The sequence below is a fragment of the Pyrus communis genome, chromosome 8 (assembly GCF_041283825.1).
Source record: "Pyrus communis isolate YQ-2024b chromosome 8, ASM4128382v1, whole genome shotgun sequence".
NCBI classification, from domain to species: domain Eukaryota; kingdom Viridiplantae; phylum Streptophyta; class Magnoliopsida; order Rosales; family Rosaceae; genus Pyrus; species Pyrus communis.
In genome coordinates this window covers 17,012,993-17,040,492 of record NC_142572.1, presented here as the reverse complement: position 1 = coordinate 17,040,492, position 27,500 = coordinate 17,012,993, and the positions used below count along the sequence as shown (strand labels likewise).

Genomic DNA, 27,500 nt, shown 5'->3' with positions numbered 1-27,500 from the left:
GGAAATTTGCATCCATATTATTAATTAAAAACACCAAAAAATTTATGTATGTATCAAACTGTAATTTATCTGAAAAAAAAAAAAAAAAAAAATTTAACATACGATCTGTTTTCTGTTATCTTTCATCATGAAGCAATGACAAGGAACTACTGTTTTAAGATTCCAGTCATTATCAAAGTCCATGGAAAATTAATGCAAGTGGCTTCCTGCAGGGAGCAATTAAAGAGGACGGTTATCCGTGGAATGTCATGAATATTAATTACCTTTTCTGCAAAAAAATTATGTGTGTGCGCGCACACACAATTGCAGAGCCAGAATTATATAACAATAGAATCATGATAAGTAAGTGTAAAATTAAGCATATTTTTGTTTATAGTTTGTCCACGTAGTAATATTGTATTTTTTGTTTATATGTAAAGCGCTAACAAAAAGTAAAAGAAAATATCAAACACCACACATGACAATAAGCCACGAATCAAGAAGTCAATACATCCATGAAATATGCAGTTAAGGACATAAGTGAAAATTAGAACACAAGTTTTTTTTGATCAATTAATAAGAATTTGAGTTAAACACATTGTAAGAGACAGAGAAAATTTGAATTAAGAAGAAGATGCACCACAAAAGAAGAAGATAGAGGACAGAAAGAAGAAAATTGAAGCAACAGCAGTAAAGAGGAGACCGTTGAGAAACAAAAAGCTAACCTACAAACCATTTATTTCCCAAACTGATAGGGGTCAAGACTAAAAAAAAAAAAAAAAAAAAAAAAAAAAAAGAAGATGAAAGAGGGAAAACATTGGGTTATTGGGGTCATGTGAGCTCAATGACCCTAGTGTGGCTCCGCTAGTACACACACATATATACATACTCATACTAATCAACACATAGCTAGAAGATTTTCGAATAGGCTTTTGCAAATCGCAATCAAGGGACAACAAGAGTTTAATTTGTCTTGGATTGCCTCCATTTCTCGTAACATCAAGAAACCTAAATAGTTAAGGCCAAGTTAACATGCATGCATTGCATGCCAGTCATGTTTTACACGGATCATATTTTTCTTTTTCTTTTTGGACAAAGGGTAAATAAACTGTACTAATTGGCCAAAGTATGTTTACCAAAGAGTAATGTTATTTATACCATGGTTTTATATCATATTTTTATACCATCTTAGGTAGCATCTGATGTGGATAGCTACATCATTTGTAAAATTTGCAAAACTCAAGGAAATAAATGAGAAAAACTCCTCGTATACCACAATCATCATTAAATTAACTAGTTTTTCTTAATTATTAGTTTATTAAATAATGAACTAAATTTAAAAATCTGATTAATTCAAATAATATGGTTGTCCACATCAAATGCCACCTAAAATGATATGAAAATGTGGTACAAAAACATGATATGAATAGCATTACTCGTTTACCAAATTTGTAACTTTATCTGCTTTAGGATTAGGAGACAGCAATGCGGTTAGAATAGACTGAGGCTCCATGCATCCCTTTGGGGTTACAATATGGATTGTACAATTAAATGCTTGATTATCATGTTCACAATTGTGTGTTGAAAGAAATGGAAAAAACGTAAGGATCTTAATTGATTGATCGAACCTAATTATTTCAAATACATTGTACTTTGTGGTTTCTATTCCTTGCTTATAATCAATTAAGAGTATTGTTAAAATTCTAAATATGGAAAGGGAATGTAAAGCTTTGTTGTTTTTAGTTGATTTACATTTTCAATAGGATAATGTTTGTGTTCTCTTATGGGGGAACTTACTTGTCCTCCGGCCCACTTACGATTAACAAACCTTCACCGTCCAAACCTCATAATTGGAATCGTTCATTCTCTTTATCATCATATAAAGATCATATATGCAAAAAGAAAGTTTTAATTTGAAGACCTTTTTTGCCATTCATATGCATAAAACAAATGGACTGTTCATTATGAAGATGTTACTTGTTATCAAAACCGTTGATTGGTTTAACACGTATAGATGACTAAACAATATCCAAATGGAATGACATTTTTGCATATATGATCTTAGATGATGGTGAATAGAATGAATGGTGCTGATTATGATGTTTGAACAATAAAAATTTAATAATCGTAAGTGGAGGGACAAGTAAGTTCTCCTCATAGGAGCCACAAGCATTATCCTTTGCAATATACCCACATGTCATATGTGTAATTTTACCTTCTTTAACTAGGAGAGGGAAACAATATTTGTTTTGTTTTGTTTTATTTTGTTTAGTTGGTATTGTTGAAGCTATTTTTTCCCAATACAAGTGTTATTCTACACTAAATTCATTTAAATTACTGGAAGAATTCGAACTTGAGTGCAGGGGTGCACACTGCTCTAACCAACTTGACTATATATAAGACCAAGTTTGCAATTTAGTTGGTAATACTTATATTCTTCAATTTTACTATGTCGTATACATATATATATTCTAATAATTCAATTCAAGTTTACAATCTGGCTTAACCCCAACATTAATCAGTATTTATATAAATTATATTGGACTGAGCCTTCTAGATTGCTTGTGACAATGTATTACAAGAAAATCCTAGGGGATTCGTATGGTGTAAGAAAATTTAATGTAGAAAGGTGCAAAATGGTTTGAACAACAAAACTAACCATGCAAGGTGAAAATTGTGCGTACAAGTGATGGATATCTTGTTGCTATTGCTGGATTTTTGTGTACCTTACTTACCATGGAGTAGGATTATTTATCATATACACCTGCCGACCTAATCTCCAATTGACACTTGTCCATATATTTTGTCTGTCTCTGCTCTGTGTTTCAACCTTTTGGCTCTATATAAAGTTAAACTGCCTCCTCCTTCCTCTCTACCAGTCGCTTAAAATTAGCAAAGCATACAACTCCTCTATGTTTTTACTACAAACCTCACTAACTAAATAACATTCTCATTAAAAAGGAGAAAGAGATTGAGAGAAAGCGGTCGGGCTTAGGGTTTAGCGTTTAGAGATCGATGGATGCAATTTTGACCTACGTTTTCATCTGTCTCTGCACCCTTTTGTCATTTGTATTTTTCATGAAAAGGGACAAGAGAGGAGGGGAAGCACCCCAGAAAAGGGCTCAGCTCCCTCCAGGTTCATTAGGTTGGCCTTATATAGGAGAGACCCTTCAGCTCTATTCTCAAAACCCAAATACTTTCTTTTCTTCCAAACAGAAAAGGTACGTAAGTCAAATTGGCCCGATTTCCTCGTCAAATATTTTTTTTTTTTTTTTCTTTATTTACATTGGAGGGTATCGAACTCTAAACATTTCTATGCTTTGTACTTTGTTCAGGTACGGAGAGATTTTCAAGACGCATATTCTGGGATGTCCAAGTATCATGCTGGCGAGCCCTGAGGCCGCGAAGTTTGTGTTGGTGACTCAAGCTCACTTGTTCAAGCCCACGTATCCCGAAAGCAAAGAGCGTTTGCTTGGTCCATCTGCACTGTTTTATCACCAAGGAGATTACCATATGCGGATGAGGAAATTAGTTCAAGGATCTCTATCCCTTGATATTATTCGAAATTTGGTGCCTCATATTGAAGGCTTAGCTGTTTCTGCCACATACTCCTGGGCCACTGGCCAAGTCATCGACACCTTCCATGAAATGAAGAAGGTGAGACTTTCCTAACCTAAAATCATTATTTCTGTTTTTTAAGCAAAACAGTAAATAATTGCACAAAATTATTTATTCCTCAATAGTCGCATGCGAAACACAAGAAAAATACAATTAAATAAAAAATCTTTGACTTTGCCCGTTTTATTAATCAACTGACTTTTATTTTTTAATTTACTGTATCATTGTAGTTATCTTTCGAGGTTGGTATAATTGCAATTTTTGGCAATTTGGAGGCACATTACAAAGAAGAGCTCAAGAGGAATTACACCATCGTGGACAGAGGCTACAATTCATTCCCCACAAACATTCCGGGCACACCATACAAAAAGGCTTTGTTGGTAATTTTCTTTTTGTTAATACATGTAATTACTGATTAAATCCAAATAAAGTGTTTGATAAACTAGTTGTTCGTTAATTGTTTTGATTATTTGTAGGCAAGGAAAAGACTAAGAGTAATTTTGGGTGATATTATATGTGAGAGGAGGGAGAAAATATTACTTGGGAAAGATCTTTTGGGTTGCATGTTGAACTCAAAAGATGAAAAGGGTGAAGTCTTAACGGATGACCAAATTACTGACAACATTTTGGGGGTGCTTTTTGCTGCTCAAGACACTACAGCTAGTGTGATGACCTGGATTGTCAAGTACCTCCACGATGACCCCAAACTTTTAGAGGCTGTAAAGGTACTATAACACACACCAACAATGCTACTTTCAGTCGTTTTCAGGCATGCAAGCAATTTTTCACCGTTTTATCATTGTGAAGATCCACGTTTGATCAATATTTTGAAAATTTCCATACGTATATTACTGTTGAACTCGCATTCCATCGGCAGCCAGAAATCGCTCAACGATGGACACAAATATACAGCTATAGCCATATCATCATGATTCTTTTCCTAGGCTCTACAACAATTCACTTTCACTCCATTTGCGGTCTCTTTATCTATAAAAGAAATGGCACTTTTATGTATACTTGCCTAAATTGTAGGCTGAGCAGAAGGTTATTCGTGAAGCAAATGAAGAAGGCCAGCAACCATTGAGATGGGCACAGACTAGAAACATGCCAGTTAGTCACATGGTATGATATATATACATACGATACAATCATACAAGGCATGGAATATATTTTACTTAATTTGTTGCTACCTGTAGGGAATTACGTATCTTCTTTCTTTCTCAGGTTATTTTAGAGAGTTTGAGAATGGCAACCATTATATCTTTTGCTTTTAGAGAGGCTGTGGTTGATGTGGAATACAAAGGTATAAACAAGACTATAAATTAAACAATATTTTTTTCTTGAAAGTTTATATCTATATAGAGATGAAATTTATATACTATATATTAGGGAAATGATTTCCGCACACTCTTTTCTTCATATTCACACATTTGATTACTTATGTCCATTGATTCTCATTCAATTCATTCAGTCTATTGATTCCCTACTATGCGATCATCAAGCCCCTAATTTTTTAATGACATTTTGTCATACATTTTTGTATCATCGTGTCCCTTTTGAATGACATTGCTCCTTATAAGATATGTATATTCTAGACGAAGGGCGACAGTTATTGAATAAGAAAACAAAAACTAAGTTTTAATTATTGATTACTACATACACATGCACAATCTCTACTTGTTTTGGTCAAATATAATCTCTTGATTTGAGCATATGTGCATTAATTTTTTTAACTAGAAAATGAGATGTAATTGCTATAAGAAAATATAAATCTAGAGACTATGTATGGTTGACGGTGGAATATGTGACAGGGTACTTGATTCCAAAAGGTTGGAAAGTGATGCCTTTGTTCAGGAACATTCATCACAATCCAGAATTTTTTGCCGACCCTCAGAAATTCGATCTCTGTAGATTCGAGGTAGGGTGACTACTACTGTTTCTTTCTCTGTTCTTAGTCATTCACCACGCCATATCTGAACTTCTAAGATGTTAGAAAAGTCTAGAATTCATCAGTAAATGATAATTGTACAATTTAATTATGAGCTTGCGTTATAAAAATTTTAAATTTATATAAAAAGTGTAGCGAGTGCATCTGAACCACTTAAAACACAATCTATATTACTGTACATTGATGTAAAGTAGGATAGATATTACTTCCTATAATTATTAACAACTAATGCATCTTGATGTTTTAATCAAACTCTGATGATTAATTAGGTTGCACCAAAGCCAAATACATTTATGCCATTTGGAAGTGGAGTGCATGCCTGTCCGGGAAACGAGCTTGCAAAGCTGGAAATGCTGGTTATGATGCACCATTTGGTCACCAAGTTGAAGTGGGAAGTAGTGGGTTCCCAAAGTGAGATTCAATATAGCCCATTTCCTGTGCCTCTGCATGGACTCCCAGCAAAATTTTGGAAACAATTTGCCTGAGCTGAACTCTCACAACCCTCCCCAAATTAACTTACCCTCATAATTTGTGTGTTTTTTGTCAGCATCTCCAACCGATATGTTAAAGTGATATGCACGGACACAAAATTGCAAGAATTGAAGGAGAAAAGCTATCCAACTAAGTAATCAAATCCTCGTAGATTTGAAGGCACTAAGGGCAATGTTAAAACTAAATATTATTTTATTTATAATGGTGCTTATGTTTTTCTTCGAAAACATAATAAAGATGATATAATATTTTATATTAGAGTGGACTTCACAATTTTATAAAGGTTCAAATTGCTAGCTAGACCAACAAATGCAAATGTATCATTTTAGATTTGATATATCTCCTTATCTCCCCTTATATTATATGGAACTGATAAGATAGAGATTTTCCATGCAAGACATCTGTCTTTAATCTAATAAATGACAGATCCTTTACTGATAATAGGTCGATACATTTTGTATATTAGGTTGTCATCGACAACGATATTGACACGACTATAGATACCATACAACACGTACACTATAAGAGGAGGGATTACTGTTACGCTATGGTCGTTTTATTTAGACAATAGTCAAGATTACCAATCTAAGAAATTTAAAGTTTTGAGTTCCCTGAAAATCGCTCATTTTTCTGCTAATGATTCTATTTTGCGGAAATGAAATGTCCCCGTTGGTAGATAGTTTGCTTGTTCATCCATTCCCTTCTTCTGGTGCTTGTTCTTTCCCTTTTTGCTGCTTCGTTGGCGTAGTTTGGTTGCTTGTATACGGTTCTTGGTTGCTGTATTGTTGCTTCTCTTATTCACCCAAAAATAAAAAATATTTTCTTGGCCCTTTAGAATGGAAAATCGAATGTCATTCCACACGTTCAATTTGCGTAACAACACTAGCAAATGCTTTGATAATATATATACCACAAGGTGCAAAAATAGCAAAGAACCCTTGAGCACCAATTTGTTGTTTAAGAAAAATAAGAGCTCGTGTGAGAAGCTAATCAAGAATGTGACATGATTGGAAATCGACATGTCACAACATGTATATACTACATATCTGTGGAGCGATTTCTGTTACATAATTTACAGATATCATAAGTCTGTAGACAAAAACTCATTGATTTGCTCAAACTTCTTGAGAAGCTGGAGTTGTGTATTTACTAATGGCCGCAGTGATCCTCTCTTTGTCTCTGGTAGGGAATGCTTCCAAGAGGACTCCGTCTTTATAGAAGTGGAAGAGGGGCACCGTCTGCATCGTTTCATTCAATCTTATAAATTTTCAGTACGAAGTACGGAATCAAACTAAAATAGAACTTATTACAAACTTTTTCTCAGAAATAAAACTAAGAGGGCATTAAACAAATAATAATTCACTTATAAATCAGAGTTTGGTGTCGTTTCACTTCAAATTTTTACTAGTAGTTTGTAGTCAGTTATATCAGTGTACAAGTGAGTACTAATTCGAACTAACAATATAAGATTAGTGTGCAATGTTTCCTGTGAAATCAATCAATCCAGAGAAAGTTACCTTAATTCTAAGTCGATCAGCAACCTCGGATTGTTCATCGTACTCATCAATTACCTGCAGAAATTAGAAAGAAAAAAAAATCGTTTACCACAATTACATATTGAGCTAATAAAGCAAAGTTGAAATCAGAATGAACGTTTTCATGGCGTTTGTACGGCGAAATGATACTGACATTATGCTTTAAGAAGATAACAGCAGCTTCTCCATCGCCAGCTCCCTTGCACAACTTTGCAAACCCTTGCTCTATGTACTTGCAGCTCCCACACGAAGTCCGATAAAAATCCACGACAACTAGAGCACCACTTTCTCTAGCCCTTTCAAGAATTTTGCTGAACTCCGCGTCAGTCCTAAACTCTCTAACACATTCAACGGGACACACGTCGTCGTCGTCCTCTTCGGACAATTCTCCTAGGTTTCCCGTCGCCACTCGGGCCTCTACGTGCCTGAATGCGCCGCGGAATCCCGAAACTTCCAGCGCTGTAGTTTTGATGATGGTTGATGGATTTCTGGTTCTCAGAAGACGTGATTTAACTTGGGAGGGACTCGTTGAACCGAGTTTTGTGTTTGGTTTTGTGACAAAGTTGAATGAGGCTTTGGCCTTGCCGTAAAGAATGCTCTGCCTGTGCATCATTAGCCAATGGGAACATGTATTTTCGGAGCTGATTGCCTCCGGCGGTTGATGAGGTTCTCATTTGCCATATCTGAATTCTGAGTTATGCCGCCAATCAGAAGACGACACGACATCATTAACCATATCGGCTTGCTGTCTGATTTCCCAACTTTCAAATTCCAGTTGTGGGCTATTTTCATAACAACAGTTATGGGCTGATTATATTTCGGCCCAATGGGCTTTCAGCTAATACCCTTGCAACGTTATTTTGTAAAAAAAAAATTTAGTTAAAATGGTCTTGAGATTGACACTTTGGTCATTGAGGTTTAAAAATCGATAAAACGGGTCTGTAAATTTGTCCACAATTAATAATTTTAGTAATTTCCTTAAAAAATCACCATTAAATGCTGATAAGATGATAAAAATACTCTCAAATTTTGTCAAATTATTTTGACTTATTGTTTATTATATTGAGGATAGTGTTGTTATTTTGATTCTTATTTAATAAAAAAATTTCATAAAATAATCAAAATAATTGAGGTAGACAAACTTAACAACCCAATCTATCGATTTTTAATCTTTCAAAATAAAATGAGGAGTTATTTTAATCTCAACAACTGTTTCGGCTAAAGAAAATATCAAGTTGCTGACGTCATCTCGACCAACTACAAGCTACCAGAAACTAATGTTATGGGAATGCGTGCCTTGTCCGTAATCTGATCTCTTCAGGCGCGCGGTTCGTTCGCGCGTGATCTCATATTCCAATTAAGTTCTCAAACCAACCTCACCAGTCCCTCTGGGAATCGGATCGATAAAAACGACGTAGTTGCGAGGCCCTTTCCATCTCAATACTTGCAGAGAGAGGGAAAGAAACAGCAATGGCGAGCGGTGCAGAGCTGAAGTCGGAAAGCTTGCTGGAGCTGATGAAAGAGCACCTGAAAACCGACGCCGGCAAAGAAATCACCAAGAAAATTGGATTCGTGTATCAGATAAACATCGCACCCAAGGTAGGCCCCCACCACCCCACCGACCTCCCTCGAATTCTCTAAATCTAATGAAGTCCCCAATTTTTCCTTGACTTTCTGAGTTGAAATCGCAGAAACTTGGATTCGATGAGGTGATTTTTACTGTTGATCTCAAGAAAGGCGAGGTCAAGAAAGGTTAGGGTTCCTGATTTTGCTTTGCTCCGTATCCTGGTTAATTAATCTATTAGAGCCTGTTGAGATTGTTTCTGGAAGGGTTAAAAGCGTTTTGGGACAGTCAAAAGTGCTTTTCATTGCACTTTTACAGAAAAATTTAGGTGTGTTTTTCTAAAGAAGCATCTAAAAGAAAGTGCTTTTGACTGCGTTTGGCAGAAAATTCAAAAGTGGGGTTTAGATCATATGTAACCGCTTTCCGAAGAGTCACTCGGAAGATGCTTCTGGGAAGCACTTTTAAGTGATTTCCAGAAACACTTCAATTTTAACGAAAATATCGGCATCTCTGTAACAAAAGTGCTTATGAGAAGAATTGGTATTTTTAGAGAAACAATTCCAAACGGCCCTTAACATTTCTGTTTTATGCATGAAAGATGTGGAGCTTTTCTGAAAATGTGAGCTGAAATTACAGGGGCATATGAAGGAGGGAAGCCAGATGCGACTTTCTCGTTCAAGGATGAAGATTTCGTGAAGGTGGCCCTGGGGAAGATGAACCCGCAAATCGCTTTCATGAGGGGGGCAATGAAGGTCAAGGGCAGCCTGAGTGCCGCCACGAAATTCACACCCGACATTTTCCCCAAGCCTGCCAAGATGTGAGATTTGGGATTTCAGACTTTAATCCCCCTTTCTTCTTCTTGCTTGTTTTAATGGATTTATGAAATACTGGTAAACTTTGAACTGATGGAATTTTAGCTTTCCACTAAGAGAGGAATAGAAGTCAATTAAATGAAAGCTTGTGTTCTTGGATATATGAATCATTTCATACTTAATGCAATAAGCTGCCAATTTGAATATGATTCTGAGGATGCTTTTATAAATTCTTCTTTTTCATGTGATTGCCTGCAAATTTGCTGTCTACTTCTGTTATGTTTAGTGTTGCTGGGTTGGATATTTGGGAGTTGGGTGGTTACGGGGAGAATGACTTACATGAAACGGATTCACCGCTATGTGGCGTCTCCTATCCCGTAATGCATTGCCATGTGAAGAATGCTACTCTTGGCTTTAAGAGTTTGATTTGGCTGCAAAACAGCATAAATCAGTCAAATCAATGATAAACTGAAAGGGAAATGAACTCTGCACACCCTTTTTCGGCTAATACACATCCATGTTTATTTTCGTCATTTGATTTTCCTTCTATTTATCCAATACAATGGGCAGAAATAAACTGGGGTGAGCCAAAATTGCCTCACGAACTCTGACAATGAAAAAGAAAGTGTAACAGTTCATTTCAACCAAAAACAACAAGTGAAACAGTTCAATACTATGATGTTCACCGGGGCTGAACCCGATGAGGCAAAATCTTGGGTGTAATCGGTCATTGATCACCTTCACTCCATCTCTCGCGTCACATGATAGTCCCAGCATTGATCAACTTGCGCTTGTCCATAAAGAAAAATGGTTTTGGTTCAAAGAAGTTCAGAGTATATGATTGCCAATCAATTTGATGGATGCTGCCTAACTTTTTGAAAAAACTGATCGCATTCGGCCGAGTCTGCCGTTTTCTAGCCCAACACACGGCATGGTGCTTTGAATTTTCTCATGTATATCTTGTCGTACAAACTGGTTATCCAGCTGGACTTTCAACCTCCGCCGGTCTTGGCTGTTTAATTTCAAAATCTGACTTTTGGTGAAGAAAATTCAACGAGATATACGAGTATAAAGGCACACCAAGTCAAGTGTCTAGCTTCCCTTTACAGATAAAACTGTAAGACCAAGGCACCATGAACTTCCTCCTTTTCTTCTGCTTTTGCCTCTGCACTTCTCTCTTGCCCTCCTTTGCAGCCCCCGCCGTGTTATTTCAGGTAACGAAGCTATACATGCTTCTCTTTTATAGATACACGTTACTCGTTATGTATGCGTGTTCTGAATTTTGATCGAAGGGCTTGGTTATGTCTTTGAATATGATATAGGGGTTCAATTGGGATTCAAGTAAGAAAGGAGGATGGTACAACACACTCAAGACCTCCATTCCTGAACTTGCTGACTCTGGCATCACCCATGTCTGGCTTCCTCCTCCTTCTCACGCTAATGGAACTGAGGGTATGTACTTGCTACAAGCCTATCACTATCTCTGTATAATCTCGTTTGTTTGTTTAATATTCTCGAGTAATCAGTAATGTTCTCTTGCCAGACTGCGAATCAGGAATGCGCCTTCTGGAAAGAGTTATATTGATCAATAATTCGAATTTACAGTCTGACAAGATAATGATTCGTTGCTATTACTCAACATTTCAGGATACTACCCCGGAAGGCTATACGATCTCGATGCTTCGAGCTATGGAAATAAGGATGAATTGAAGTCCCTAATTGCTGCCATGCATGAGAAGGGAATCAAAGCCATAGCAGACATTGTGATAAACCACAGAGCAGCTGTCAAACAAGATGAGAACGGAATATGGAGCATCTTCGAAGGCGGAACGGCGGACGGACGTCTTGACTTCAATGCCTCCTTGATTTGCAGGGATGACAATGACCATCCTTTCGGCACTGGCAACCCAGACACCGGAGACAACTTTCCATACACAGCTGACGTGGACCACACAAACCCTAGGCTTCAAAGTGAGTTGTCTGATTGGATGAACTGGTTGAAAACCGAAATAGGGTTCGACGGGTGGAGGTTTGATTATGCCATTGGATACGGCTCTAGCTTCACCAAGCTCTACATGGATAGAACTTCACCAGAATTCGCAGTTGCCGAGTACTGGCGTTGGAACATTGCGAAAGGGCAGGATGGTAAACTCGAACAGAACCAAGATGCACATAGGAATGAAATAGCTAGTTGGATTCAGGCAGCTGGGGGTGTTGTCACGGCGTTTGATATGACAACCAAGTATATTATGGATGTTGCTGTGGTGGGTGAGCTATGGAGGTTGAGGGATTCAAATGGCAAACCACCAGGGTTGATTGGGATCAAGCCAGAAAATGCTGTGACGTTTATCGACAATCATGACACTTGGTCTCAAAAACTCTTGCCTTTCCCATCTGATCAAGTCCTGCTTGGATACGCTTACATTCTCACCCATCCTGGGACCCCAAGCATAGTAAGTAATCAACATCGATTTGCTCGATAGGAAAATGTTCTTTTGTCAAATTATCTAACAACTTAAGTAGTATACATATGTTGTAAAGTGGGATTTGGATCGCCAATTAGATTGACTCTTTTATAATTCTGTGATCTAGATCACAGTTTGACGACATATTCATTCGTTCTTTAACATCAAATAGCCAGGCCTAGGCGTCATCTTATTGAATTAGGAAAAGTTCTTTTGTCATGTTGTCTAATAGCGCAAGTAGTCTATAATTACGTTACTAGATTGTCAACTTGAATCAGTATTAGTTTAATTCTTTTCTGAATATGTGATTCAGTTTCACAGTTTGATAACATAGGTCTAGTAAGAGAACATTTACTCTGAATTCGACTTACAAAACTTCTTTGTTTTCGATGTTTCAGTTCTATGATCACTTCTTTGAGTGGGGGTGGCCAAAGGAGCCTATACGCAACTTGACTGCAATTAGGGCAAGAAATGGGATCAATTCCAAGAGCAGTGTGAGTATCTTGGCTGCCGAGGCTAACCTGTATATGGCCAACATTGACGACAAGATTATCATGAAGATTGGTACAAAGTTGGACCTTGGAGACCTTGATCCCACAAAGTCGAACTTCCACGTTGCCACCAGTGGACAAGACTTTGCTGTGTGGGAGAGAAACTGAACTACAAAAACTCTCATTTCTGTACTGTATTAGAATAAATAAGGCCAATCTGATGCCATTTCCTCTCCTCCAGGAATAAGGTGGACGGCAATTACAAATTCTAAAACTTTTTTTTTTTTTTTTTTTTTTTCCTGTTCCAAAGATGCTCTGTACTTTGAGTGTTCTTTACTAATTGAACTACGAGCTTCGTGTGTGTGTTTTAGTCAACTTGTCTGAATTTGTTCAAACTATAATGTTGATACTTTGGTTCTAGTAACCTTGTTACAAATAGAAATATTTAAACTCAAACGATAAAAATGAAGCAAAATAACACGTTAATTTTTTTTATTCTTCAAGCAATATTCTAAATAATTTAATCTAAATTCTAAGTACAAATTCAAACTTGAATAAGAAGGAGAGCACACTTTCTTTTTTAGACTACGAAGTTAGCTTTGTAATACTATTCAATGTTCTCTCACCCCGTGATCAAGAAAGGTCACATACTCTTAGTTTTGATAAGGAATTACACTAAGGGGATGGAGGAGTGAGCTAAACCTCACAATAAGTTAGCCAGAATAATATGGTTCAATTTCATATTTGCTTAAGAATCGAACTAAAACTTTTCGTTTACAAATAAAGAGAAATACTACTATATCGTGCTTCTCCTTTTATTTTGAGCCTACTTGTTCTCTAGTGCAGCCTTCCGAATTCCACCTCCCAAGTCCCAACAAATCTTTTCGCATCCCAATTTTTACACTAATATTACGCTAATTAATATTTGTATTTTACTCTCTCATCTCTCTTTCAAATTATTTGTTTAAATTATGATTTTGTTTTTGTTAAATTAATCCATTGCAATTTTTTAATTGATTATCAAATTTGTTTTAGGTTTGTAAACTTGAGCCAGTATTTTTGCTATATTGTGAAGAGCAACCTATAAAATGGAATGGATGATTTGTGGATGAATAATTGTTTGATTGGTTATATTGATAAAGATATTTTAAATAGTATAGATGAGAATATCACGATACGGTTTCAAGAAATGAAAATTCGTCGAGTACAATTAGGATCGTTGTGAATTGGTAAAATTGTCAAAGAATTTCTTGTTTTAGACTCGTATCATATTATATTTTGTTTTTGTTTGTACTTTTGTAGACTATCTGTTTAGATTTATTTTTAAACATTTGGGGTACTGTTATTCACACATATTTTTACCTCCTACATACTCTTGTTCAATTGTCAAAAATTGAGAGATGTGCATGAGAGGTAAAAATTGATGTGTGGATAGCATCATCTTAACATTTGTGAGTGGCCCCTTCTCACAAGAAAAACTGACTCCGCCACTGATATCAAGAGAATAGTTATTTAAGATTGAGTGTTAATGAGATAAATGAAAGTTTGTGCTTGAGTAAACCTGGTTTGAATACAAATTCTTAGCAGATTCTGTTTGTATAATCATCCCCAGACCTGATTTTTGGTATCACCATAAATTTCTAGAATGTTTTAGTTTTAAGTTCTTTTGTATTTGGTATTTGCATAATTAACTAACAATTTTTGTAAAATGCCACGAAAATTTCATGACTTAACCCGGCTCCACTGAACCGACCCGACCCAGGCCCAATCGCCTATTCTCGCTTGACTTTCCACTTTGAGAAACCCTAATAACTGAAAAGTCAAACGATATAGGCTACCAAAAAAACCGCATAAACTCTCCCAAATTTGAAATTTGAACTTTTCATCCCCAAAACACCATCTCACACTCTCAAGACTCCCAAAAGCTCTCATCTTTCACCCACCATTTCCCAAATCTTCATACCATAAATGGGCGGAGCTCACAGCCGCGAACACCTCGAGCTCTCCGACTCCGACGAGGAAGAGAGCGATGAGCAGGAGAGCTATGAGGATGTGGAGGAAACTAAAGCCGACCACCGCCAGAGATCCACCGAGCGGAGACCCAAAACGCCGTCGTCGGCGGAGTTAGACAATGTGGACGCCAAGCTCAAGGCCTTGAGTCTCAAATACGGGTCTTCTTCCAAGAACCCGAATCTGAAGAATCCGGTAAAGCTCTACCTTCACATTGGTGGGAACACCCCCAAGGCGAAATGGGTAACTTCCGAAAAACTCACTTCTTACAATTTTATTAAGACATCTCGAATGGAGGTTGATAATGACGAGGAGGTAGAGGAAGAAGAGGAATTTGATGAGGAGGGTTGTTGGGTTTTGAGGGTTGGGGCTAAAGTTAGGGCTAAGGTATCGGCCGAGATGCAATTACTCACTTTCGCCGATCAGCGACGTGTCGATTTCTTTGCCAGAGGTGTGTGGGCAATGAAGTTTTTCGGTGATGAGGAGTATAGGGCTTTTGTGATTAAGTACAATGACTGTTTGTTTGAGAACACTTATGGGTATGAGGCCACTGAGGAGAACAGGGTGAAGGTTTATGGGAAAGATTTTGTTGGGTGGGCGAAGCCCGAAATGGCAGATGATTCGGTGTGGGAAGATGCGGAGGATAGTTTGTTGAAGAGCCCTGGCTCGGCAACACCAGTGAGGGCAAATCAGAATTTGAGAGAGGAGTTTGAGGAGGCCCACGATGGCGGTATACAGAGCTTGGCATTGGGTGCATTGGACAATAGTTTCTTGGTGGGGAACTCTGGCATTCAGGTAGTTAAGAATTTCTCTCATGGAATACATGGTAAAGGTGTTTATGTGAATTTTGATGATGGGAGCTATGGAGGGGGTTCAAATTTGGCACGGTCAACGCCTAGGAAGGCTCTGCTGATGAAGGCCGAGACTAACATGCTCCTTATGAGTCCGATGAATGAGGGGAAGCCTCACACCACAGGGCTCCATCAGCTTGATATTGAAACCGGGAAGGTTGTTACTGAGTGGAAGTTTGAGAAAGATGGGGCTGACATTACAATGAGGGATATCACAAATGACAGTAAGGGAGCGCAGTTGGACCCCTCAGGATCAACATTCTTGGGTCTGGATGACAACAGGCTTTGCCGGTGGGATATGCGTGATAGGAAAGGAATGGTTCAGGACCTTGCGGCTTCTAGTGGACCTGTTCTCAATTGGAACCAAGGGCATCAGTTCTCAAGAGGGACGAACTTTCAGTGCTTTGCTAGCACTGGAGATGGCTCAATTGCTGTTGGGTCGCTTGATGGGAAGATCAGGTTGTATTCGATCAATTCGATGAGGCAGGCAAAAACTGCTTTTCCAGGCCTTGGTTCACCTATCACTCATGTGGATGTTACTTTTGATGGGAAGTGGATTTTGGGCACAACCGACACTTATCTAATCCTCATCTGCACAATCTTTACTGATAAGGATGGCAAGACAAAGACTGGTTTTAGTGGGCGTATGGGAAATAGAATTTCAGCTCCAAGACTGCTGAAGCTGACTCCCCTGGATTCACATCTGGCGGGCACAAATAACAAGTTTCGTAACGCTCAGTTTTCGTGGGTAAGTGTGTATTTTCAGCCAGTTGGTTAGAAATATTTTTCTGTTATTTGGTGGGATTCTGCAACATTAAGCTGCTTCTTCCTTTTGTTCGTGGTGATGAAAATTTGTGTCGCCATCTGCTATAATGTGCATGATTTAGTGGCCTTTCTTGAACCTGGTTTGTTAAATTCAAGGCAAGAATAGAACCTGACATGTGAATCTACCATCCTGCAGTATAATAAATGGTTGGACTGTTTTTTCTTTTATTTAGCTGTCCCTCCTTTTTGCCATTCTTTTTCCTAAATTGTATGGGCACGCATGCGCTGTCCACTTCAGATCTGAAAGCCGGAATAATTTTCGATTCAGATTATGGGCTGGTTTGGTATTGCCGTGCTTTGAAAAAAAGCTGCTTCTGCTGTGATGTGAGAATAAATAGTTGTGAAATAAAGCAGCAGAGTATTTGGGAAACTTTTTTGTAAAAGTGCTTTAAAAAAAAAAAAAAAAGCAATATTATAGTGTTTGGTAAACTTTTATGTAAAACAGATGTGAAAAAAGATTGGTTTTTCGAAGCTGGGTTTTGCAGCTTCTTGTTTTTGGCTTTTTTTCATCTAAAACTGTGAAAAAAAGCTGAAGCTGAATGTTTACCAAACACAAAAACAGCTCCCAACTCTTTTTGATACTAGCTTTTTTCAGAATCACCTCAGTACCAAATCAGCCCTATGTTTTAATGATTAATTCCCCAAGAGATGGTGAATGGATTGGTTTTCCTTAGAAGGTTTTAATAGTGGGGTTGTCATGTATAAAGCTACTTTGTCTGGCTTTTCCCCCTCTCTTCCAAGTAACTTCTAGATTTTGAATGCTGATTTCGCTTCGAGAACAAAAGTCTGTTCTTACATATGAATTTGAGTTTGGAGGATATCGGTACCTTGATGGTAGTACCGATTTTGGTTGGTCGGAGCATTGTCTATGAATCGAAAATGTCTAGGTCATTTATTAACTCTGAAATCAGTATATTTTTTCTGGCCTTGTGATTTCTTTTGTTATAAGCTTATGATAATCTTGTTTTACATTATTGTTCAGGTCACAGAGAATGGGAAGCAGGAGCGTCATCTGGTTGCTACTGTGGGCAAATTTAGTGTGGTTTGGAACTTTCAACAGGTGAAGGATGGCTCGCATGAGTGCTACCGCAATCAGCAGGGCTTGAAGAGCTGCTACTGCTACAAGATAGTCCCTAAGGACGACTCCATTGTCGACAGTCGCTTCATGCATGACAAATTTGCAGTTACCGACTCACCTGAGGCTCCACTTGTGATTGCAACCCCTCTCAAAGTCAGCTCCTTCAGCATATCCAGTACTAGTAGACAATTGTACTCGGAGATGTGAGAATCTACGTTCAGCTGTCTTAGCTGCATCGCACTTTCTAATTTTCTGTCAAGAACTTAACTTGCATTTTTTATTTAATTAGGGTGTGCTCTTTAAGCTAGGTCGTGTCGTTAATGAACTATGTTGAATTGTAATCACGTTCTGAAGGAATTTCAATGGTAATCTAATGATTTCCAGCAATATTAGTGTTGTAATTCTTATTGAAGCATGGTTTAAGTTAATTTTCTTTTCCCTCTTCCATATATTTCAACATTTTCCGCTTCTTTTAAATGACCTGGGATTTTTAACGTTATGTCCAAGTGGTCGAGAGGTTTCCTTGTGCAGCCATGTCCGTTATCCTTTGTAATAAGAAGATATTGAAGCCCTCATTTGGTGTCGGGCATGGCAAACCAACAGCTCGAGGTTTTTCCCGACACGTAGCTCAAGCACAAGTGCGCCCTACATGGCTCTCTGGGCTTGACCCACCAGCCTACCTTGACCGAAGGTAAGTCCCTCAAGAAGCTGGTTCAAATCGATCTCATTTATCTTGCTTTTTCCCCTATTTAGTTTCACTCTTTGTCCCTCTTCAATAGCTTGGCCGGGGATTTCGGGTTTGACCCACTTGGGCTCGGCGAGGACGGAAAGCTTGAGGTTGTATGTGCAGGCAGAGCTGGTTCATGCTCGCCTTGCAATCCTTGGAGTTGCAGGAATTCTTCTCACAGATGTAAGAGCAACATGGTATTCTGCCTTTTTTTTCTTTTCTTTCTGTGGACTCATTAGAAAATTCTAAAATGAATTTAAATGATCTGATTTGTTTGATCTTTTAAAAGTTTTTCCTTCATTGTATCATGAGATTTGTTAATTTTCGCCTCGTCCATCCATATTTTAGCACGTTGATCATTTTTCCCTTTACTGCCGTGCTTATAGATTTGTTGAAACTAAAAGATACATGGATTTCAAAACTCCTGGATCTCAAGCCCAAGATGGATCATTCTTTGGATTAGATTCTGCATTTGAAGGTTTAGAACCTGGGCAATCTTCTTTGCCTTGGAATCCCATCTTTACGGTGATTGCATAGTAATAGTCACACCATCACATAATATTACCAATCTACTCATATTATAATACGGGTATTTCATAGTTTATACTACACACTACGTCCCATAAAATGTCAACATGACCGTCTACTTATATTACCACTCGTTAATCAGTAACATTGAGTGTATGATTATCAGATATCCCAAAGGTCTGATGCTGAATCCTTTTAGTCTGGCAAAAGAGATCAAGAATGCTCATGAGTGGAAGCTAAAGGGATTAAGAACGGTACAAATTGTTCAGATTCTTGCAAATTCTGCTTCTTAAAATGTAAATCCAAGTATGTATATGGTTTTTGTCTTTGTCATCGGATTTTCGGTTTAGTGAACGAATCCATCCAAAGGTTTCTAACAGTGTTGTATGTGCCAATGTGGCAATGTTGAATGGTTGTAGTACCATCATCATATGTGGATTTATGTTAGTTGTTCATGTCACTGACTGGTCACACGACGAATGAGATACATTCATAATTATACACAATTGATTACATATACACTAAGCTTATTCTTCAAAAAATGCTTGACCCCAAACTTTTATTTGCATCTACCCTCCTAGGAAAAATGTACAAATTATGAAATTATCTTGGTGGATGGGTTCACATGTCAATGTCAGCCACGTTGAGAGAAAAAACTTGTAAAAAGACCATTATGGTTAAGTTTGTTATTCCGAGTGTAATTCAAGAATTTTATTGTACTTTTATTTCACATGTGTGAGTCATGTACAAGTGTGAAAATATTAAAGAATAAAGTCTCACATCAGAGATATAACAAAATAATTTACAATTTATATATGCAAGTTTCACTCTTAAGACCACCAAATCTTTTGTCATAAAATAAACACCTAATGTAGACGGTTAAGTTGAGACAGTATCGGTGAAACAAACACTTAGTATAAATGCTCTTAATTATTTGAATTGTAAGTTTTTTACGAGAATGATTGGGCCGAACTTTACATCGGCTTTCCATTATATCGGCCCACTATCCTTAACCTGTATAATCTTGACCCACGATAAGTGGGACCCGAACATGACACGGGCGGACTTCGCGTCGCGTTGGTACGACGCACCTAACCTTTCCAAGCGGGAGTAGAAAAGTAGATGTTCAAATCTCAGCCGTGGGATTAAAATAACGGTTCAGATGTAATAAAGTGAAACGGTACGATGTGTTGGAGTTTATAAGCAATGAGAGGAGGCGAAGGTTCTCACTTTTGCCTAACAAGGAGCCACCTGCTGCGATTTTGTTTCCAGTTTTCAAAAAACCCAGATTGTGTTGCACTTTTCAGTCCTCGAAGCCACGAAAGACTCTTCGGGTAAGAAATTTCTGTTCAATACGCTAATATTTTGCAGAAATTTTGAATTTTTATTGGTTTTGATTTGGCTTTTTAGGGTTTTATAGGGGCATTTGATTTGGGTTTTTCTGGGTTTTGGATTTTGATTTTTCATAGGGTTTTTTATACCTGTCATTGAATTCTGGGACAATGAACTGCTTTTTGGGTTTTATGATTTTGTATTAGTGTTGATTTGGTTTGAAATTTGGATCTTTCGCTTGAAATGATGAACTGCTCCTTGGGTTTCTTTTATAAATTTGATCTTCGATTAGACGTACGATTATAAAAGTTTAAAGTTAAATCCTTGATTCATATTATTGTGTACAGGAAATTATTTTTCGAAATCGCAGAAGAACTATGTGTGTCTATCCATTGACTTGTGTTATTAAAAGTAAAAAGCCTAACCCTAGGCCCGAAGCCCTGATTTTCGATTTGTATTTTTCTTTGGGTGTTTTGCAGAATACAATGGCGAGAGGAGCTAAGAGGAAGGCCAGCCAGAGGGAAGAAAACAAGGAAAATTCGACCAAGTTGGACAACCACAAAGAACAATCGAGCAAGGCTGCCACTCTGTCGAAGCGGGTCACAGCCTCCCACCCCCAATCCGAGCCTGAGTACTTTGAGGAGCCCCGCCAATTGGAAGATCTCTGGAAGGCTGCCTTCCCTGTTGGGACTGAGTGGGATCACTTGGACAAGGTGTACCAATTCAAGTGGGATTTCTCAAATCTTGAACAAGCATTTGAAGAGGGGGGCAAGCTGCATGATCTTGGGAACAACAAAGTGTATCTCTTCAGTGGTACGGAGCCTCAACAAGTCCCTTATAAGGGTGATTTGAAAATTATTTACATACCCATTGTGGTGGCTGTTGTATCACCTTGCCCACCTTCTGACAAAATTGGGATTAAGTCGGTTCAGAGAGAGACTGAAGAAATTGTTCCAATGAAACAGATGAAAATGGACTGGATTCCATATATTCCTTGTGACAAGAGAGACAGCCAAGTTGTTGAATATAGTCGAAATTCTCATCAAATATTCGTGTTGGGATGCACTCAGAGAAGGGCTGCTTTGAAACACATGAAGATTGACCGTCTAAAGAAATTTGATTACTGCTTGCCTTATCTAATGCCGATCAAGGAAGAGGAGCTTGAGCTGAGCACTGAGGTCGACATACTTTTTCCACAAGAACCAAATCCACCGGTTTACTGTGTGTTTGATTGGCAGTTTGATGAAGTTGAGGAATTTGCTGACGAACGGATAAAAGAGGAGGAACTATCTGCAGATCAGAAGGATGCCTTCATGGAGTTTGTCAAGGAGAAAGTGCGTCAACAAAAGAAAGAAAACCGAGAGAAGAAGGAGGCCCGCAAAGAAGCATTTGAAAAAATGAGTACGGAAACCAAAGCAGCATTTGAGAATTTGAGGTATTACAAGTTCTACCCCGTGCAAACACCCGATACTCCTGACATATCTTGTGTCAAGGCTGCATACATCAACAGGTACTACAACAAGGCTCATGAGGTTCTGTGATAAGTTTCACTTTCACCAAGATCCCTTGTTTGGCCCGCGCGTAGTACTACAGTAATTGAAACTTTTGCGTTTACTGTGTCCCAAAGTGTTGGGAAAAGAGAAAAGTTCACATCCTCCTGTTGTTATTTGATCTCATTCGAAATCATATAAACACCAATGTATCCTTAAATTTTGTAGCTCCGGTCATTTGTTTACCTTCTGTTGGAATAATGCTTCATATATGAAATTTGAGGAGTCTCCATACCTGAAATTGTTTGATGCATTGTTTTACATGAGTAAACTTGTCTTGTTTTCTTGTACGTCCTATTAGAAGGGTTATTTTCACTTGAATGAAAAATTATTGTTCGATGGTTCTGTTGCCCTTGCTGAATCATACGAAGTTGAGACGTCTCGTTATGTTTCGTTCGGCTTTTATTTGTATGTTGCAACATAAATAAGAGATTACTTGGGCAATCCCTTCAAATTTACCTAACACTGCCTTAGTTTCTTTCACATTCTTGTTTTGCGGTATTTGTAGATAGGAAGGGAGATTGACGATAACACCTCATGTCTGGCATTAAGAACTTGGAGTCCGTATCATGGTGATATTACCGATCTTGCCCAGAAAACTGACCGAACACGCTCGAGAGACCAGCTCCCGCCGTCATTTGATTAGTGCCCTTGTTTTCGGATCAATAAAACATCATTGAAACTATGAATGAATGCAAAAAAGTACAAATTTCAACTATTAGTAGCTCATGAAATGTTCAAACCCAAATTCTTTCATTACAGCAAACGCGAACCAACATAATACTGAATTTCTCTTATTCTCCCTTCTCAATAGTAACCTTTGCTCCAAAAACATCCTTACAGTGAGCAAAACTATCATCCAATTAACTTATCATACAACAAACAATTTACCAGTATCGTCATGTACACTCGAGTAAACATCAGTCAGATCAATCTGCCATTTACGGCCACTCTGAGAGAAACAACCTTGTAATAAAGGAGGTAAAAAAATCACAACAGACATGTTCTGGTTTCAATCAAGAGTTGTTTGCCTTGTTTTGATGCGCCCTTCTTCTGGCCAAGAACATAAAAATCCGTGGAAAGAATGACTTCTTTTTCTTCTTTCCCTGCTTTACTTCTGTGGGTGATGGACTGGCTTCGATGGGGCTTCCAAGTCCATACTTGGGGCTTGATGAATATTGCTCAGGTGCTTCAGAATCAGCTGCCCGGTCAAAGTTCTTAGATTCTTTCCTAGCCTCAAAACTAGCCCTCGGGCTTTTAGTGGGAGTTACTGCTGCCTGAGCAGGTTCACCAAGCTTTCGCCGTTGCTCATGTTCGGCCCTCCACTTTCTCAGCTCCTGCTCAACACCCAACTTGCCTTCCTTGGCCTTCTCAGCCTTTTCCATTGCAACCTTGAGTGCTTCTTTTCTTGCAGCCATTTCCCGATTCACTTCTTCCAACTTTTCCAAGCTTTTGAGCTCAGACTCCTTGGCCACCTCGATTTGGGAATTTGCAGCTGCAACTCTTGTGTTCGCCTGTTCTTCTGCATCATGGGCCCGTTTGCTGAGCTCATAATACTCCGCTACAGAAAGTGTTACCCCAGTTGGTGAATCAGTATCGTTGGTGCTTCTAGCTTGTTCACTTTCTTGCAAAGCTTTAATTGCCGCTAACGCCAACTTCTCGGAGGCCCTAGCGGCCTCTATTTCCTTTTGTGCTGCAAGTAATCTACTTTCCACAGTACGTGCTCCAGCCTTTACTTGCTCTGCTTCTTCCCTTGCCTTGCGCAGCTCTTCACCAGCCGTTTCAGCAAGTACCTTTGCCTGGTCAGCCTCTTGTGCTGCTTGCTGTAATTCTTTGGGTAGCTCCACCATCTTCTCTCTGGCTTCTTTCTCCTTCATCTGAACTAGAGCTATTTCTGACCTAGTCTTCTCCAAGTCAGCTTCAAGAGATGCAACGGCCACTGATGCCATTCCTTCTCTCTGCGTAATGGTGGCGAGAGCTGATTTCTCACTTTCAAGTTCCAATTTTAATGATGTGGCAGCCGCCTTTAAGATATTTACTTCAGTAATTGCTTTCTCTACGTTGAGCTTCACTTCCTCCAGCTCCTTCTTTGCAGAAGCAACTGCAACTTGTATATCAGTATGAGTTTTCTTCTCTGGTTCCTGTAGCCCATCTTTCAAGAGTCCTCCATCACTTTCCACCTTTAACCTTGATTCCATATATGCAGCTAATTCAGATTTCAAATCAAGTAGCAAGGCCGAGGCTGTGTCTAGTTTTGACTTGAGATCCTTAGCCGACATAATTTGGTGGTTAAGTTTCTGAATCTCCTCTTCTGCCTGCTTTAACTCTTTCTCCCAATGAAGCGAATCTTGTTCCTTGGCCATGACTGCTCCGATCCTATGTTCCTCCGCTTCCAAATGAGCGGCATGCGCAGCCTCTAATGACTCCTTCATGGCAATCAGCTCAATAGTCAGTTCTTCCACTGTTTTCTCCACTTCCTTGGATGCAGAGACGGCCTCTTCAGCTTTTTTAATAGCTGTATCTTTCTCTGTCACTAAAGAAGCATATTCCTTGTGCAGCGCTTCCAGCTCCTCTTTAACCGATTTCAGCTCTGTCACTGCAGCTGTATGCCTTGCCTTGGCGACCTCAAGCTGTGCCTTGGCTGCAACACTAGCCTCATCCGCAATACCTTGCTCCATTTCTTCCACCCTTAGTTTGGCAAGTTCGGAGTCTTGTTTTGCCTGTTGTTCTTCAGTTTGTGCTCTCTCCAGGTTGAGTTTCAATTCTTCTACGAGTCTCTTAGTGCTGTCTAGCTCCTTCAATACTTGAACCTTTGCTTTTTCGGCAGCCTCAGATTGTTTCCTATACTCAGGAATCTCCTCCTGTGCTTGCTCGAGTTCTTGCTCCACAATTTTTCGTCTCTGCACAGCCAAAGAAGAAATTACAGTTTGTTTTGGAAAACATAGGAACAATTTTTTGGTTTCAATTTAACGCTTAGAAGAGAGTTTCGTAAAAAAAATCAAATAAAACACCATTACGGATTCTAAGGAAAGGAATTGCGAACTCTAACATCAAGGCAATAAATAGCTAATAAAACAGAAAAACTCGAGAAAATTTACCTCCACAGTTTGGATTCTATGGGCTTTCCAATCAACAATTCCTCCAAATTTGGAAACAGCTTCTTTAACTGATTCAAACGGAGCAGTTGTATCAATAAGACCTCTGTTCTTAGCACTCTTAGGGGAATCAGTGGCTACCGATCTTCTCGCAGAGAAGCTAGCAAACTTTGTACTGGGTGATGAGATTACATTGTTCACATATGCCAGCTTAGCACTCTTAGGAGAATAAACGGATTCAGTTTTTTTAACAGCATTTCTGGTAACCTTTATATTGGGAAGAGAACGTGTTGTGGGTTGCACATTGTCCACATTTTTAGGACCCTGAACATCTGTCTCTGTTTTATTGACTGTACTTACAGAGGCTGAGGCTGGAGTATCTGTTGGATGATTTTGTTCCTGAGATGTGCTAATTGAAGCATTATCGACACTTTTGGGACCCGAATCTTCCAACGGAGCATCGTGAGTATCCTTCTCTGTCTGATTGACCATAATGATTGAGGGTGCAGTATCTGTTGGAAGAAGTTGATTTTGTTCTGGAGATTTGCTATTTGAAGCATGTTCTGCAGTTGGTAATTTACCATTCTCTATTGCTGATGAGCTAGAAGCCGGATTATCTGTTGGAAGTGATTGATTTTGTTCAAGAGAGGGGCCTCCGTCAGAAGAACTTTGTGTAGTTTCTAATTTAGGGTTGTCCGTCGTTGACAAAGGACTGTTACTTTCAACTTTGTCCTGCTTTTCTGTATTCACAGGGGCATCCCCAGCGGATTGTTGATCATGGTTGGAGGACGAAGAAGATTCTGTGGGAGGCATTACTTCTGCAGTTTTCACAACCTCCATTCCAAGAAAGTGTGGGAAGGAATGCAACGCGCAAAATCTACAATCTGAGTAAAAGAAATCAGATCAACAAAACAAGGACGAAAAAGTATACAAGGTATCAACCAATCATGAATCGATATTCAGTTTCACCAATGCATAAAAGCCAACAAAATGATAGCTTCTAACAGGTAGAACCTTATGATCAAATCTCCTTGCATTATTTCATCAGAGTTGCATTCTTTTAGCTCAATAATTCATGAAACTGTAGCAAAAATAGTAAGAAACCAACCAATTCGAAATTACTATCCTTTATTTTCTGGGGATGTAATCTCAGAAAAATAGATAATTTAAAAATAAAATAAAATTCAAACAGCTTCCAGGCATACAAGGAACAATAAGAACAATTAAACAGAAAGCTTCAAGCTTCATATAGAAATTACAACAGGAACTTCAAATACTCACTTAAATAAAAAATTCCACATAATATCCAAACAAAATCCAAATTCCAATCCAAAACAGTGAATTAAAACAGAGAATTTGCAAGAACAAGTGTATCAGAGCAAAAAAAATCAACGAAACTCGAACTTTCAACCAAAAATTAACTGAAAAAAAAAAAAAAAGGAAAGAGAGAGGGAGAGAAACGTACCGGAATAACGAGAAGCGATTGAAAGGAAAGTGGGAATGGAGTTTCGGAAATTAAAGGTGGCTGGAAATTAAGGCAAAAAAATACCACAAAAAGGGATTAAAATTAGCAAAAAATAGCAACAAAGAAATCGGAGTTAAAAATAGAGGGAAGAGAAAAATAGCGGGGAAGGGAGGAGAGATGAGTGGAGGCTACCTCGTCGTCGTCTCGTCACACGCGGATTGGATCCATCTGTACGCTCCTTCTTCCAATCTCAATCTCAGAGTCTCAGACTTTTCAAATTGTTTTTGCTTCTTTTAATTTTATTTTTAATTTTTAATTTTGTTGATTAATTTTTTCTGCTTTTTTTTTTTTTTTTTTTTTCTTTTTGGGATTTGACCAAAGCCGGAAAGGCAGGGAGGTTTTGTCCGATGCATTGGGTGGTGCAGCACGGCTCAGCTCAGCTGCCCTTTTCTGTCCAGCTCACCAACCCTCAAATAAGAAAAAAGATTTTAATGCACTATTTATAGTATTATTACAATTATATTACTAAATACATTATATTTGAAAAGTACTCGTTTAGAAAGTACTTTTAAAATCATTGAAAGTTCTTTTAATAAAAATGTTTTTGGAATCAGTTTGTGAACACGAAAAATTTCTGAAACAAGAGACAAGAATACGTGTACAAAATATATTTTTTGTTTGTATTGATTTTGGGGTTACAATCTCTTTGTAATTTGATCCTCTGATTCTATCTTCGTAGGGTGTAGGTTTGTGGATGAGCTGTTGATCCAAAGGGCCGTCGGGGCTTGATCTAGGGATGAACAGTTGATGAACGGATCTTCGAGGGCTTTTGAGCTTGATCTTGAAGACTGGGTGTATGGATTTCTTCAAGGGGCCGTCGGGGCTTGATCTTGAGGGTTGATGGATGAGCGGATCTTCAAGGGCTTTTGGGCCTAATCTTGAAGACTGAGTGTATGGATTTCTTCAAGAGGCCGTCGGGCTTGATCTTGAGGGTTGATGGATGAGCGGATCTTCAAGGGCTTTTGGGCCTAATCTTGAAGACTGATTGGATGTGTGGATTTGTTGAGGTTGTTGATCTAAAGGGCCGTTGGGGCTTGATCTTAGGACGAACGGATGATGAACACTTTCTTCAAGG

General features: G+C 38.5%; 7 protein-coding genes across 8 annotated transcripts; 5 read left to right on the top strand and 2 right to left on the bottom strand.

The window, feature by feature from the left end:
- Nucleotides 1–2,860: 2,860 nt before the first annotated feature.
- On the top strand, nt 2,861–6,335 carry LOC137718277 (abscisic acid 8'-hydroxylase CYP707A1-like). Its single transcript, XM_068457796.2, has 8 exons — nt 2,861–3,200; nt 3,315–3,636; nt 3,828–3,977; nt 4,074–4,322; nt 4,630–4,719; nt 4,822–4,900; nt 5,409–5,515; nt 5,815–6,335. The coding sequence occupies exons 1-8, from the start codon at nt 2,995–2,997 to the stop codon at nt 6,028–6,030; spliced, it is 1,419 nt and encodes a 472-aa protein (XP_068313897.2). The 5' UTR covers nt 2,861–2,994; the 3' UTR covers nt 6,031–6,335.
- Nucleotides 6,336–6,905: 570 nt separating this feature from the next.
- LOC137718644 (thioredoxin-like 4, chloroplastic) lies at nt 6,906–8,249 on the bottom strand. The gene is made up of 3 exons (XM_068458194.2): nt 7,727–8,249; nt 7,555–7,608; nt 6,906–7,275 (listed from the first exon to the last, which is right to left on the bottom strand). Exons 1-3 carry the CDS (start codon nt 8,183–8,185, stop codon nt 7,153–7,155), a joined length of 636 nt encoding a protein of 211 aa, XP_068314295.2. The 5' UTR covers nt 8,186–8,249; the 3' UTR covers nt 6,906–7,152.
- A 606-nt stretch (nt 8,250–8,855) lies between these two features.
- On the top strand, nt 8,856–10,157 carry LOC137717996 (sterol carrier protein 2). Its single transcript, XM_068457523.2, has 3 exons — nt 8,856–9,171; nt 9,264–9,324; nt 9,773–10,157. Exons 1-3 carry the CDS (start codon nt 9,043–9,045, stop codon nt 9,955–9,957), a joined length of 375 nt encoding a protein of 124 aa, XP_068313624.1. The 5' UTR covers nt 8,856–9,042; the 3' UTR covers nt 9,958–10,157.
- Nucleotides 10,158–10,989: 832 nt separating this feature from the next.
- Nucleotides 10,990–13,279, top strand: LOC137717995 (alpha-amylase-like). The gene is made up of 4 exons (XM_088699030.1): nt 10,990–11,162; nt 11,271–11,400; nt 11,596–12,401; nt 12,812–13,279. Exons 1-4 carry the CDS (start codon nt 11,082–11,084, stop codon nt 13,070–13,072), a joined length of 1,278 nt encoding a protein of 425 aa, XP_088555156.1. The 5' UTR covers nt 10,990–11,081; the 3' UTR covers nt 13,073–13,279.
- A 1,437-nt stretch (nt 13,280–14,716) lies between these two features.
- LOC137717693 (protein CYPRO4) lies at nt 14,717–18,055 on the top strand. Its single transcript, XM_068457137.2, has 2 exons — nt 14,717–16,513; nt 17,573–18,055. The coding sequence occupies exons 1-2, from the start codon at nt 14,873–14,875 to the stop codon at nt 17,873–17,875; spliced, it is 1,944 nt and encodes a 647-aa protein (XP_068313238.2). The 5' UTR covers nt 14,717–14,872; the 3' UTR covers nt 17,876–18,055.
- A 2,063-nt stretch (nt 18,056–20,118) lies between these two features.
- On the top strand, nt 20,119–22,046 carry LOC137717936 (protein HEAT INTOLERANT 4). Its single transcript, XM_068457446.2, has 2 exons — nt 20,119–20,257; nt 20,735–22,046. The coding sequence occupies exon 2, from the start codon at nt 20,741–20,743 to the stop codon at nt 21,794–21,796; it is 1,056 nt and encodes a 351-aa protein (XP_068313547.2). The 5' UTR covers nt 20,119–20,257; nt 20,735–20,740; the 3' UTR covers nt 21,797–22,046.
- Nucleotides 22,047–22,539: 493 nt separating this feature from the next.
- Nucleotides 22,540–26,743, bottom strand: LOC137718245 (protein WEAK CHLOROPLAST MOVEMENT UNDER BLUE LIGHT 1). Of its 2 annotated transcripts, none has more exons than XM_068457758.2 (4): nt 26,558–26,743; nt 26,366–26,425; nt 24,904–25,784; nt 22,540–24,705 (listed from the first exon to the last, which is right to left on the bottom strand). In XM_068457758.2, the coding sequence occupies exons 3-4, from the start codon at nt 25,738–25,740 to the stop codon at nt 22,822–22,824; spliced, it is 2,721 nt and encodes a 906-aa protein (XP_068313859.2). In that variant the 5' UTR covers nt 25,741–25,784; nt 26,366–26,425; nt 26,558–26,743; the 3' UTR covers nt 22,540–22,821. The 2 variants fall into 2 exon arrangements, with proteins under 2 accessions (XP_068313859.2, XP_068313858.2); XM_068457757.2 differs by having other exon boundaries at nt 24,904–25,777; nt 26,558–26,710.
- Between the last annotated feature and the right edge of the window lie 757 nt (nt 26,744–27,500).